The sequence below is a fragment of the Pteropus alecto genome, unplaced genomic scaffold, assembly GCF_000325575.1.
Source record: "Pteropus alecto unplaced genomic scaffold, ASM32557v1 scaffold105, whole genome shotgun sequence".
Classification (NCBI taxonomy): domain Eukaryota; kingdom Metazoa; phylum Chordata; class Mammalia; order Chiroptera; family Pteropodidae; genus Pteropus; species Pteropus alecto.
In genome coordinates, this window is record NW_006436294.1 from 7,550,123 (window position 1) to 7,562,818 (window position 12,696).

At 55.4% G+C, this 12,696-nt stretch overlaps 1 protein-coding gene and 1 pseudogene across 1 annotated transcript in view; one reads left to right on the top strand and one right to left on the bottom strand.

The window, feature by feature from the left end:
• MROH1 (maestro heat like repeat family member 1) overlaps nucleotides 1-12,696 on the top strand; it is a 47,639-nt gene that overhangs the window by 14,672 nt on the left and 20,271 nt on the right. The window contains exons 13-20 of the mRNA XM_025047582.1: nucleotides 5,014-5,087; nucleotides 5,986-6,102; nucleotides 10,370-10,480; nucleotides 10,663-10,807; nucleotides 11,010-11,050; nucleotides 11,275-11,416; nucleotides 11,749-11,801; nucleotides 12,237-12,344. Coding sequence (XP_024903350.1) covers nucleotides 5,014-5,087; nucleotides 5,986-6,102; nucleotides 10,370-10,480; nucleotides 10,663-10,807; nucleotides 11,010-11,050; nucleotides 11,275-11,416; nucleotides 11,749-11,801; nucleotides 12,237-12,344 — 791 coding nt within the window. The remainder of the gene's footprint in view (nucleotides 1-5,013; nucleotides 5,088-5,985; nucleotides 6,103-10,369; nucleotides 10,481-10,662; nucleotides 10,808-11,009; nucleotides 11,051-11,274; nucleotides 11,417-11,748; nucleotides 11,802-12,236; nucleotides 12,345-12,696) is intronic.
• On the bottom strand, nucleotides 2,097-2,212 carry LOC112480581 (annotated as a pseudogene).

Consider the following 12,696-nt stretch of genomic DNA (forward strand, 5'->3'; position numbering starts at 1 on the left):
GAGCGGGCGTGCTGACCCCCATCCCGTGGGCTTGTGGGCTGGTGCTGGGTCGCAAACAGCACCGTGGACATGGGGCAGCTCGGGCTTTGGGCACGAGGAGGTAGCGGCTTGGGAAGGGCAGTGCCGGGAGGGCAGTGGCGGCCTGGACAGCTGCCTGCAGCACACCGGCTCCCTGGGGACGGCGCCTCAGATGCAGAAGGTGCAGCCACCCCCTTCCTGGTGAGTACGCGGAGGATGAAGTGCCTGCCACCCGGTCCTTTGGGAAGTGACGAGCCATGTTTGCAGTGGAGCTCGGGGGCAGTGCTGGGCGCAGCAATCTGGCCTTGGTGCTCTCACGGGTGTCTGTTTCCACCCGGACATTCAGTGTCTCCATGCTTCTGGCACAAAACAGGCACACAGGTCATGGGACAGAACAGAATAAAGCCACGCCATCGGGGAGAGAAAGTCTATTCAATGAATGGTGTCGGGAGAACCGGACAGAAGATGAAATTGCCAGAACCGTGCTGTTTTGATTACTGTGGCCTCATAGTGTAGTTCGATATCAAGCAGTGTGATCCCTCCCACTTTGTTCTTTCTCAAGGTTTCTTTGGCTGTTTGGGGTCTTCTGTAGTTCCGTATAACTTTTATGGCCAGTCCTAATTTTGAGCAGAACGCCATTGGCGTTGTGACGGGGGTTGCACCGACTGCTGCTGCTTCACGTTGCGAGGACATTCGAACAGCGCTGCCCCTTCCGTGAGCACGGCGTGTGCTTCCATCTGCTCGTCTCCTCAGTTTCCTGCTTCGGTCTTCACAGTCTTCTGAGTACAAGTCTTTCACCTCTTTGGTTAAATGTATCCCTAGGTACTTTAGGCTTTTTGATGCAATTATAAATGGAATTGTTTTCTTAATTTCTCCTTCCGATCGTTCGTTATTGGTTTATAAAAACGCAAAAGACTTCTATATTTGAGTCTGTATCCTGCAGAACTTTTCTGAATTCATTGATGAGTTCTAATAGTTTTTTTGGTAGGGTCTTTAGGGTTTTCTATATGTGATAACATGTCATCTGAAAATAATGATAGTTTTTTTTCTTCCTTTCTGATTTGGACACCTTTATTTCTTTTTCTCGCCTCACTGCTCTGGCTAGGACTCCAGTACTCTGGAATGCGACCGGTGAGAGCGGGCAGCCTCATGTTGGCCCTGATCTTAGAGGAAAGCTCTTAGCTTTTCCCTCTTGAGTATGGTGTTCGCTGCGGGTTTGTGGTATGTGGCCTTTGTTATGTCGAACTATGTTCCCTCTACTCCCACTTTGCTGAGAGTTTTTATCATAAAAGAATGTTGGATTTTGTCGAACACATTTTCTGTATCCACTGAGATGATCACGTGGTTTATCCTTTATTCTTTTAGTGTGATGTATCATGTTGATGGGCAGGTGCTGAACCACCTTGGCAGTCCTGGCATGAATCCCACTCGGTCATAGAGTGTGATGCGTCAATGTGCTGCTGAATCTGGGTTGCTGCCATTTGGTTGACAAGTTTGCGTCCATGTCCATCACGGACATTGGCCTGTAAGTTTCTTCTCTTGCAGTGTCTTCATCTGGCTTTGGTGTTCGGGCACTGCTGGCTTCAGAAAGTGAGTTTGAAAGTGTTTCTTCCTCTTCAGTCTTTTGTAGTAGTTTAGGAGTAACGGGTCTTACTTCTTCGATGAGTGTTTGGTAGAATCACCTGTGAAGCCGTCTGGTCCTGGCCTCGATTTGCTGGACATCTTTCATCATTGCTTCAATCTTATTGCTAGTAATTGGCCTGTTTAGATTTTGTATTGTCTCCTGGTTCAGCCGAGGAAGGTTATATACTTTTAGAAATATATTTATTTCTTCTGAATTGTTGAATATGTTGGCATATAAATTGTTCATAGTATTTTTTCATGATCTTTGTATTTCTGTGTTGTCGGCTGTAACTTCTCTTTCATTCATGATATTATTTATATGGGACTTCTCTCTTTTTTTCGCTTGATGAGTTTGGCTAAAGGTTTGTCTATTTTATTTATCTTTTCAAAGATACCAGCTTAGTTTTATTGATCTTTTCTATTTCTTTTTTCTTTTTTTTTTAAGTTTTTTATTATGCCTACAGCACCTGGTCTTCCTAGGTGGTCTCCCATCCAAGTACTAACTAGGCCCGACCCTGCTTAGCTTCTGAGATCAGACATCGGGCCTGTTTAGGGTGGCATGGCCGTAGACCATGGACCGTGGCTCCACTCGGGCGTGAACCGAGGACTTTCTGCATGTAAAGCAGACGTTGTGGCTGTACACCATGGACCATGGCTCCACTCGGGTGTGAACCGAGGACTTTCTGCATGTAAAGCAGACGTTCTAACCACTACACTATAGAGCCACGTCCAATCTTTTCTATTTCTTAAATTTCTATTGTGCATATTTCTGCTTTGATCTTTATTATTTCCTTCTTTCTACTCACTTTGGGTTTTGTTCTTTTTCTAGTTCCTTCAGGTGTAGAGTTAGATAGTTTATTTGGGATTTTTCCTATTTCTTGAGGCAGGCCTGGCTGGCAGTGATGCACTGCTGCGGTGCTCGGTGGACATTGTGCATTATTAGGCCACCTGAACAAAGCACTGCAAACTGTGTGACTTAAACAGTAGAAATTTGTTGTTTCAGCCCTGGGATCTAAGTGTCTAAGATCGAAATGTCAGCAGGGCTGGCTCCTTTGGAGGCTGGGAGGGAGACTCTGTGCCACGCCCCTTGCCTGGCTCCTGGGAGCCACAGCCTTCGGGGCCCCTCAGCTTGGAGCCGCATTGCCCGCTCTCCGCATATGGCTTAATGACATGTTCTGAGACAAACACCTTTGTGTCTACTGCCAGGTCTCTCGAAGTGCACTCGTCACCCCGGAAGCCCTTTTCCTGCACCCTGTCCCAGTCATGCTCCTGCACCCACCAATAAGCGACAGTTGTCCTGATTTTATAGTGGTCAATTCCCGATAGTTTGCAGCAGGCCCTGAGGTGCCTCGGCTTGGTCACGCCTGGTAGAGAAATCACCGCCCCCGCGGCCCCTCCGAGCACAGTTTGAACTGCACGGTCCACTTACGTGCCGGTCTTTTTCAGTTGGCTGAGTGTGTTCTCTCTTCCTCATGACCTTCCTAGTGACGCGTTCTTTTCTCCAGTGTACTGTGCGAACACAGTGCACGACACCTGCAACGCACAAAATACATGTTACGTGACTGTTCATGGTGTCGGTAAGGCCCCGCTCAGCGGCAGGCCACTAGTCGTGAGGTCTTGGGGGGGTCGCATGTTATCCGTGGGTTTTGGACTACGGGGGTGGGCACCCCTGACGCCTGCCTTGTTCAAGGGCCAGCTGTGCTTAAGTCTCTCCTTTTTCTGGAGGCTCAGTCATTGGTGTTTTTGTCTGTTTACAATTGTTGAGAAACACAACAATTTACCATCCAGCCATTTGTAGGGCCATCGAGGGTCCCCATCCCCAGAAACCGTCCCCATTGAACAGCGCCCCATGTTTAAGTCTCCTTTGAGCTACAGGTCCCTTGTCCATTCTTTTCTTTCTCTTGTAATTTGGGGAGAACCTGGGCTGTTTGCCTGTAGAGCTTCTCACAGCTGAGTTGTGCAGACCGTGCCCTCAAGGTCAACATGTCTCTCTCTTCTGTCTGAATTTCTTGCAAATTGGCAGCTGGATTCAGAGGCAGGATCAGACTGTGGTTCAGCCCCTTTGGCAAGACTGGGAGGCACATGCTTCTGGTTTTCTCTGTCCTGTGACCTTGGCAGCATTGATGCTCAGTGCCTGGGGGCAAGTTGGCTGATGCTCTAATTCTCTCATTTCTTTGTCATTGATTAGCTGGAACACCTTGATTGGAAGAAGTCCCCCTCCTCTACTGTCTGCCCGCCCCGCAGTGCGGCTCACTTCTGGACAGCAGGGTCGGTCCTGGACTCGTTTGCTTGTAGGCTGTTTGTTCCCTGTCACCTTCCCGAGGTGACCCTTTCTTTTATAAGTGTTCATGGATTTTAACAGATTTGAGGGCTTTCGATTCATTGCAGTTATTATCATTACTGAAGCTCCAGCTGCATCATTTTTGGCAGTGGGAGCCTCTGAGCTCTGGGTCCTTTGACGGCTGACATTCTAGGCTTGTCTCATGTATTTCTTGCCCCAGCATTCCTCCATAAAGCCCGTCTCCTTCGGCGAGAAATCATCTTTTAATAAGACAGCAGCTTGGTGCTGGGGTGTTCCTCACGCCGTGGCGGTCGCTGCTCCTGGGCCTTTGCAGCAGACGCGTGCGCATGCATGCCAACGCAGCCGAGTGAGCACACGGACCCCAGACCACAGTAGAAGTCCCCCTCCTCTACTGTCTGCCTGCCCCACTCTCCTCTCGCCGCGTCCGTTCTCCCAGCCCGAGAGCCTGGCTCTCAGGCCTGACAGGCGAGAATCTCCCACACTTGCTGTTTTGCCTCCTGTAACGCACGCAAGCCTAACGCTGGAGCAGCGCCGGCGCCGCCACCACCTGCAAAGTGGCAGAACACGCGCGCCGGAGTGCTCCCGGGCCTCCTGCTGCCTCAGCAGTCGCGTGCGGTGTCTGCCCTGGGTGGGCGGCAGTGCGTGCCTGTGGATGCGGTGCCCCTCCGTGCTGAGGTCGCACCTCTGCTCGTTCTGGCTGTCGAAGCTCGTTCTCCATTGGGTCCCACGGGGGCCCTGGGACCTGACCCTGGTCTCTGCTTCTTGGTGCTTTTATACTTGATGGTCAGTTTTGCTGTTTATAAAATTCTTGGTTCGGATGTCTTTGACTCTCCTGCTGCCCCAAACTACCAACCATCTAGCTTTTTAGTGGGATAAAATGTTATTTGGGAAAAAGAGTTATTGGTCTCCCAAGAGACAGGGGTGGGCTTTTGCTTATGTGCCCCCCGCCGGGGTGTAGGGCCATGCCGAGGCCAAAGCCCTGGCAACAGGGCCTCGGGACTCGAGGTGTGGACAGGCTGCCTGGCGTCGGTCTCAGTGGGGACACTGAGCTATCTGTTGGTTTCTTGCAGCTGCTCAGATGGAGGTTAAGAAGCCCTTCATCCTCTCCGCCATGAGGCTTCCCCTTCTGGACACCAACAGCAAGGTAAGACAGGGCCGCCGGGCTCCCCAGCGAGTGACTATAGGGAATATGGCCCAGCCAGCATCTGAGGCCACCACTGAGCAGGCAGCAGCCCCTTGGGCCAGACCTAAGCATCAGGGGGTGCGCAAGAGCAGGGACCTCCCACATCTCAGTCCTGACACGGTCCCCTAGGTGTGACGTTAGTCTCCAAAGTTACCCTCAGGTTAGAGAATTCTCTAGGAGGGCTCCAGAACCATGAGAGCTGTCACTCACAGTTATGGCTTGTCACACTGAGCAGACGCAGCAGCCTCCTCCAGGGGAAGAGGCTCAGTCATCTACTCCTGTGGCAGCAATGTGGCAGCTCTCACGGAGGCTGCCACCCCAGAAGCCCCAGCCTGCATCCAGGGTCTTTATCGGGGATGCTGGCACGTACTCCTGGTTGGCCGCCTGTGTGGCTGACCTCAGTCTCCAGCCCCCCAGGAGACCAAGCTGGTATTGCGTGGCCCTGGAGAAGGTGCCAGCTCTGGGAGGAGGGTGACCTGGCTGTGCCCCCAGGTGGAGTCACTGAGGCGGGTTGGTGGAGAGTCAGGACTCCAGGCGTTTGGCAGCTGCAGATTGTGTGTCTGGAGCAGAGAAGCACGAGTCTGTGCCGGGAGGGGCGGGAGGTTGCAGGGCAGGAGAGCAGCCCCCATGGGAGCACATCCACAGGCTGGCGAGGAGGCCACCTCTGTGGCCTGGGGCCATGAGGAAGGTGGGGCTGGGTGGGCGCCGGTAGAGGTGCAGATATTCCTGCCTGCGCAGGTAGGTGTACATTCAGTCATAGGCACAGCCGCAGGCAGAGGAAAGGGTAAGATTCGTGCCCCCAAGCCAGGCTGTCTGGGGGCCGTGCCTCTGAGGCCGCTCCCTGCTCGGTTCTGCGCAGGTGAAGCGGGCAGTGGTGCAGGTGATCAGCGCCATGGCGCACCATGGCTACCTGGAGCAGCCTGGAGGCGAGGCGCTGGTCGAGTACCTCGTGCAGCAGTGCGCGCTGCCCCCCGAGGTGGAGGTAAGGGCCACGGACCCTGCTCCCGGCTGCGAGCTGTCAGCTGGGTGGGGAGCAAAGTCCCTGGGAGCTGCTGGGCCCCAGCCAGAGCATAGGCACGTAGGTGACTATGGCCTCGGGCGTGTGCCCTGCAGCGGCCCTGGGTTCCAATTGGGGTGCACTGCCTCTGCTGCAGGACCAGAAGGGGGAGGCCAGACAGGCCCTCAGCTCTCTGTGGGCTTTTCTGTTTCGAGCGACCGAGCAGACCCAGTTCCTTGCAGAGGGGGCAGAGTAGATCGAGGCGGGTGGGCAGGCCGCTGGCAGGGCTAGTGGGGCTGCCGCGCTGTATTCTGGGGTGAAGAGCCCTCTCGGTGCTGGAACCGATAGACTCCCGCAGGGGATGTGTTCGCCTCATTCCTTTGGATGCAGAGGGTTTGACTGTGAACTCTCGATCCCTCGCCAGCATTTCGAGGCGGAGGGAAGCTGAGGGATCTAAGTCATTTTGAAAGCAGCGGCTGCTTGCTGGGCGGGGGCAGCAGGAGGCAGCCGGGATGGACAGTCGAGCCTTCGCTGTATCAGTCTTTCTACTTTTGTGTATATTTCAAAATGTCCGTGACAAAATGTTTAAAACCCAAGAAGGATGGTGTCTCCGAGACGGGTTGGCCTGATCTGCAAAGGGAGGTGAGCAGTGTGGCAGAGGCCCAGCCGTGGGCCTTCAAGGGCGTGGGCGCAGAGGCCAGCAAGCCCCGTGTGGGCTGCGGGCCAGGCAGGGCCAGGCGGGTCCCGGCGCCGGGGGAGAGCGGAGGGGCCCCAAGCCTCCGCTAATCCTTGGGTTCCCCCAGAGCGTCTGCAGAGAAGTCTGTTGAGATTAGAATGGCTTATCACTTATTATGATTTTGCCGTCTCGTCTGTGCTCTTTCCCCCAACGTGCTCTACAAGCCGGAGCTGCCGAAGCGTGACTGGCACACAGCAGGAGGCTCCTTTTTAAGTGTGCCGTTGAGTTCATGGCCACACAGCCACTGCCACGTCACGTCACGTCAGGACGCTCAGCATGCCAGCACCACAGACTCCTTCTGCCTCCTTGTGGCCACCTCTCCGCCTTGAGGCCCTGGCCACTGTCACCTGTCCCTGAGGTTCACCTTTTCTGGAGTGTCACGTAGACGGAATCGTGCGGCTCAGAGCCCTCCGAGTCTGGCTTCCTTCTTGTGTATCCGCCGTGTGAGCGTTTGAGCCCTCTGCGTTGTCACATAGATCGGTCATTTGTTCGTTCTCACTCTGGGTAGTGTTCTGTTGTCTGCTTGTTTGTCCATCACCAGCGCTAGGACAGTTACATGGCTTCCAAGGTGGCTGTGATGAATAAAGCCCAGGACCCCTCAGGGGAGGGGGCCGGGCGTGCGCTGGTCCACCGTGGGTGAGGCCCAGGGATGCGGCCGCCGCGGCTGCCGGGAGGTGTGTGTTTGACCTCGTGGAAGCTCCCACTGTCTACCGAGGCGGCCGCAGCGCTTTGCACGCCACGTCTGTGAGCACTGGGGCTTTTAGTCAGTGTTGTGTTTCTGTTTTAAGCTTTTCCAGCCGGTTGTTATCTCGCTGTGGGTCTCACTGGTTTTGAATTGGATTGCTTGTTTTCTTGTATTGAGTGTTCTTTGTACATTCTAGTACAAGTCTTTTGTCAGATTTGTGGTTTGAAAATATTTTCTGACAACTCCATTGTGTGCTTGTCTTTATTTTCTTAACGGTATCTTTCAAAGAGCAGAAGTTTTAATATTTTAGAAGTCCCGCGTCTCAGTTTTTTAGCTTATAGATCATGCTTTTGGTGTCCTAGCTAGTAAATCCTTGCTTGAGCCAGGGTTGGGAGGGTTTTCTCCTGGGTTTTCTTCCAGAAGTTTTAAGTTTTAGGGTTTACATTTAGGTCTGTGATCCATTTTGAGTTCATGTTGGTTTGAAGTGCGGTGTGGGTTGAGGCTTGTTATTCTGCTTATTGTCCCAGCATGCATGTTGAAAAGACTCTTCTTCTGCATCGAGGAATTGCCTTTGCATCTTTGTCAAAAATCAAGGGACCCTGTGGACTCTGTTTCGCTCCGGTAACCTGCGTGTGTCCTTCTGTCTGCACAGCCCGTCATGCCACAGGTGCGGCGTAGGTTTCCAGGTCCAGCGGCGTGAGCTCTCCGGCCCCGGCCTTCTTTCCTAACTGTACGGCGGTTACAGTTACGGTTCTTTGGCTTTTTTTCCACATGGATTTTAGAATCATCTCATTGATTTCTACAAAAATGAGCCTGTCGCGATGATGGCTGGGGTTGTGGTGACTGTGGACCATCTGGGGAGAGTCGGTACCTTCATGACGTCGTGTCCCTCAGTCCACGGAAGCGCTCCTCTCCACATTTACTCTGGCCTTCTTGGACGTCTTTCTTCAGCTTTTGTGACTTTTAGCATATAGATTCCATACATATCTTGTCAGATGCGTAACTGTCTTATCTTTAGTGCCATTTTAGTCGTGTGGTTTTGTTCATTTCAATCTTCTATTGTTCGTTGCTTGCGTGTGGCGCTGCAGCTGACTTTTACAGGTCAACCTTGCTTCCTGTGGCTTTGCCGTCAGAGTCTGCGGGACTCTGCATGGAACGTCGTGTCTTCTTCCTTTCCAGTCCAAGCGCCTCTCATTGCTCTGCCCAGTTGCATTGCCTGGAACCAGCAGTGCAGTGCTGAGCATGAGTGCTCTGTTTCCATCTGGGGTGGGGGGCACAGTCTTTTACTGTGAAGACCCTGCCCTCAGCCCTTGGACCTGGGTGATTGCTATGTAAATGCCGACTGAGCCCTGCAGCCCCAGGACAAACCCTGCTGGGTCACGACTTGCCCTGTGCATATGTTGCTGGGTGTGATTCGTGGCGATTTCGCTGAGACATCTTCATCTCTTCAGGAGGGATGTTGGTCTGTACTTCCTTGTACACTCTTTTACTGGTATCGCTAGACCTTCATTAAGCGAGTTTGGATGTGTTCCCTCCTCCTCTAGTTTCTAGAAGCAAGACGGCAAATGGGTGTGGGGGACTAAACCCCGCACCTAGAGAAGAGGAGGGTCCTTTAGGAGAGTGTGGAAAGAATTCAACACACGTGCTGAAGTTAGAGTCCAAAGGCAGAGTGACAGGGACCAAGGGAGACGTGGGAAGGCAGTGAGTAGGGGCAGAGCAAAGAGCACTGAGAGGAAGACCGTGAGAGGGACCCCAGTTTCTCCATCGTCCTTTCGTTCCTGTGAGTTACAGTTTACAGACTCTGTTTCCCCGTTTCCTTCGCTGTGGACACGCGGTGAGGAAGGGGGCGAGGATGTGGGTGGAAAGGTAAGAATGTGGAGCGAGAGAGGCCTGCTGGCCGTGCCCAGCCTTCGACGCGTGTGTCCCGTGGTTTCGGCCGCAGAGAATGACTCTTGGTCCCTGTTTCCCCGTCAGGGTGTGGGGAACGGGCTGTTGGCGACCCCAGCGGAAGCCTCCCTTCGTCCTGCGGGCGTCCGCCTGGCGGCGCTGCTGTGGGCTGCGGGGCTGACCCGCACGGGGCAGTCTCTGAGTGAGGCTTAATGAGCATTTTAATTCTCTTGTCTCCTCCCTACCTTAGAAGCTTCTGTGAAGATTGGTGTTACTTTTCCTTAGGTCTTTGGTAGAATTCCTCAGTGGAGCCATGGCCTAAAGGTTTCTTTGCTGGGAAGTTTTTAACCACAAGTTCAACTTCTTTAATAGACAAAGGACTATTCCAGTTATATGTTTCTCTTGAGCGAGCTTTCTAGGTGAGCAGCTGTTCACGGCTGCTGTGGATTCATAACTTCATCGCACGGTCTGCGTCGAATCTGGCCGAGTGTATTTCCGCTTTTAAGTTTGTTGAGATATTTTTTTTGTCCTAGTGGATGGTCAGGCTTTCAGAGTTGTTTTGTTTGGTATAAAGAGTATTTGGTCCATTTTCAGAGTGTGTTTTAAAAATTGTTATTCGAAGCCTAAGCATCCCTGTGTTTTCTCTGTGGCCTTTGGTCTCTACGCGAGAGGTGTTGACAGGTGGCGCAGCTGTCACAGCCGCGGGCTTACTCTTGCTCGGTGCTTGCTGTTGGTATTGAGAAGCGTGAGAGCGAGGCACAGCAGAACGCTTGGAGCAGAGGCTGTCCCCGTGCCCGCGAGCTTCCCAGGGAGCCGGGCTTGCCAGTCTGCCCATCCTCTACTTTGGCTGCGCTGTCAGGGCCCAGAGCCCACGACCTGCCCTGTAACCTTGGAGGACCAAGGGGTGCGGGCGGCACCACCCTGCTCTGCCTCCCCAGCAGCCTCAGACGGCGGGCCCCAGCAGCGAGGAGCTCCCGGCCGACAGCGTGCGCGCCGTCAGCGTTAGGACCCTCTACCTGGTCAGCACCACGGTGGACAGGATGAGCGACGTGAGTGTGTGGGCGCGGGGCCCCCCCTCCACCGTGACTGACCACTCCCCTCCCGATGTGGGGCCATGTCCTGCAGCACAGGCCCGACCGTCCTGAGCGCACAGTGCCTGCGGGGGGGAGCCCCTCCTAGGCTGTCGCCCCTGCAGCTGTGCTTCCGAGACAGACTGCGGCGCTGCCCCCAGGTCCTCTGGCCGTACCTGCTCGAGTTCGTCACCCCTGTGCGCTTCACTGGGGCGCTGACCCCGCTCTGCCGGAGCCTCATGCACCTGGCCCAGAAGAGGCAGGAGGCCGCGCCCGGCGCCCTCCTCATCCAGTACGATGGCAACGGTGAGCGAAGCCCGTGACAGTCCACAGACCCAGTTGCGACCCCGGCCCCTGCCCAGGGACTCTGTCCCCTTCCTGGACCCCGCCCCAGACCCAAGCCCTGCCTTCAGGCCCGCCCTGCCTCCGCCCCTCCAAGCCCTGTCACCCACCCCGTCCGTCGTCCCAGATCCCCAGTCCGCCCCTGAGTGTGTTGTCTCCTTTGCAGTGACCCTGCCGTCTCCCTACGCCATAGCCACACGGCTCCTGGTAAGCAGCGTGGCGCCGCGCTCTGCTTTCACCTCTCCTGACAGCCGGCGCCCTGCGAGGGACGGGCTCCCTCTCGTGGCGGGCGGGGGTTCCCATCCTCGCACCCTCATGCCGAGGACAGGCCGGTGCCTCGCGTCTCGGGGCGCTGGTTGCCTCCATTCCCGCGCCTGTGGACGGTGGGACGGTCTGGCGGTGCTGCGAACTCCCTCCTTCACCTCTCACAGACCGTGTCCTCCAGTCCCTACCATGGGGACGGCCGCGGGGCGGCCTCACTGGGCCTCCTGAACGTCCTGCACCGGGACATCCACCCTTCGTTGGGTCAGCGGTGGGCGACAACCATCCCCTTGCTGCTGGAGTACCTGGACGGTGAGGGGGTGGTGCGGACCCCTCCATCTCTGACTCCGCTTCTGCCAGTCGGCGGCAGCGCCAGCCTGTGGGGACCAGGGTGTTGTAACTTGGGAGAAACAGCCCTCGTTGTGGTTCAGGGAAGGGTCTGGACAGCAGGCCAGAGGGCGCTTCCTGCTGGGTATCCCCTGGGAGCTACCTGGGATGTGAGCCAGCTCAGGCTTTCTTCTTGCACTGGAAGAGCCCGCAGGGCCTGGGCCAGGTATGGGGTGCTGGCGGGGTCTGGGAGGGCAGCTGAGCACCCTACTCCTGACGGGCCACCTGCTAGGCTGACTGGCGACCCATGATTTCAGAACACTCTGCGGACACCCTGTCACAGAAGGAATGGGAGGAAAAGCTGCTGGTGGTGAGAGAAGGCGGAGACCGCGGGTGCCGCCTGTCCTGGGCGTGGAGACCTTTTCTGGCCTGTGTGGGGACAGCTTGGCACACTGTACCTTCCTAGGGTTGTATTGCTTGCCTTGACCTAGTGATGTTGCTGGGGGAGGCACAGGGGGACCGGCGGGTTTCTCTGGGTGAGGACGATCTGCATCCCCCACAGATTTCCCATCCTGCTGTGACAGCCAGGCAACGGGTTTTGGACTGCCTCTGCCAGCCTCTGTCCTGGACACTGCTGGGCCCAGGACTGTAGCCCTAGCCTGTTGTGTGTCTGACTACACAGGGTTCTCTCTGCCTGGACTCAAAGGTCACCCAGAGACCACTCAGAGCCATGGCATGGCGCCACCCTGAGGTCACTCTGGGACCCCTGGGCTCGGGCCCTCACTGGTGTTGCTTCTGCCCGCAGTTTCTTCGGGACACTCTGGCCGCCGTGTCTGACAACACGTGGGTTTGTCAGCTGAGCCTGGAGATGTGCAAGCAGCTACCCTGCTACAATGGGACACCTCAGGAGAAGGTGACAGGGAGGGGGACATCCTAGGAGAAGGTGACAGGGAAGGAGATGCCCTAGGAGATGACAGGGAGAGGGACGCCCCAAGAGGTGACGCCCCAGGAGAAGGTGTGGGGGCCAGCCTGCTGGAGTTTTCTGGACATGGTCCTTAGGTCCAATTTCCTGTGTCTTGATTGTGTCAATTGCTGCTTGAGTCTGTCTTTTGGCTCTTGTGGCCCTGCCGGAGCCAGGGAGAGACGGCCTGTGAGCTGTCTCATGGTGGCTGGTGGCTACGAGACGCAGGAGCCACGGTGCCCACTGCCGTCTCCTCAGACCCCGCCCAGGACTCACGTGCTCTGTGCAGTGGCCCGGGCTGCAC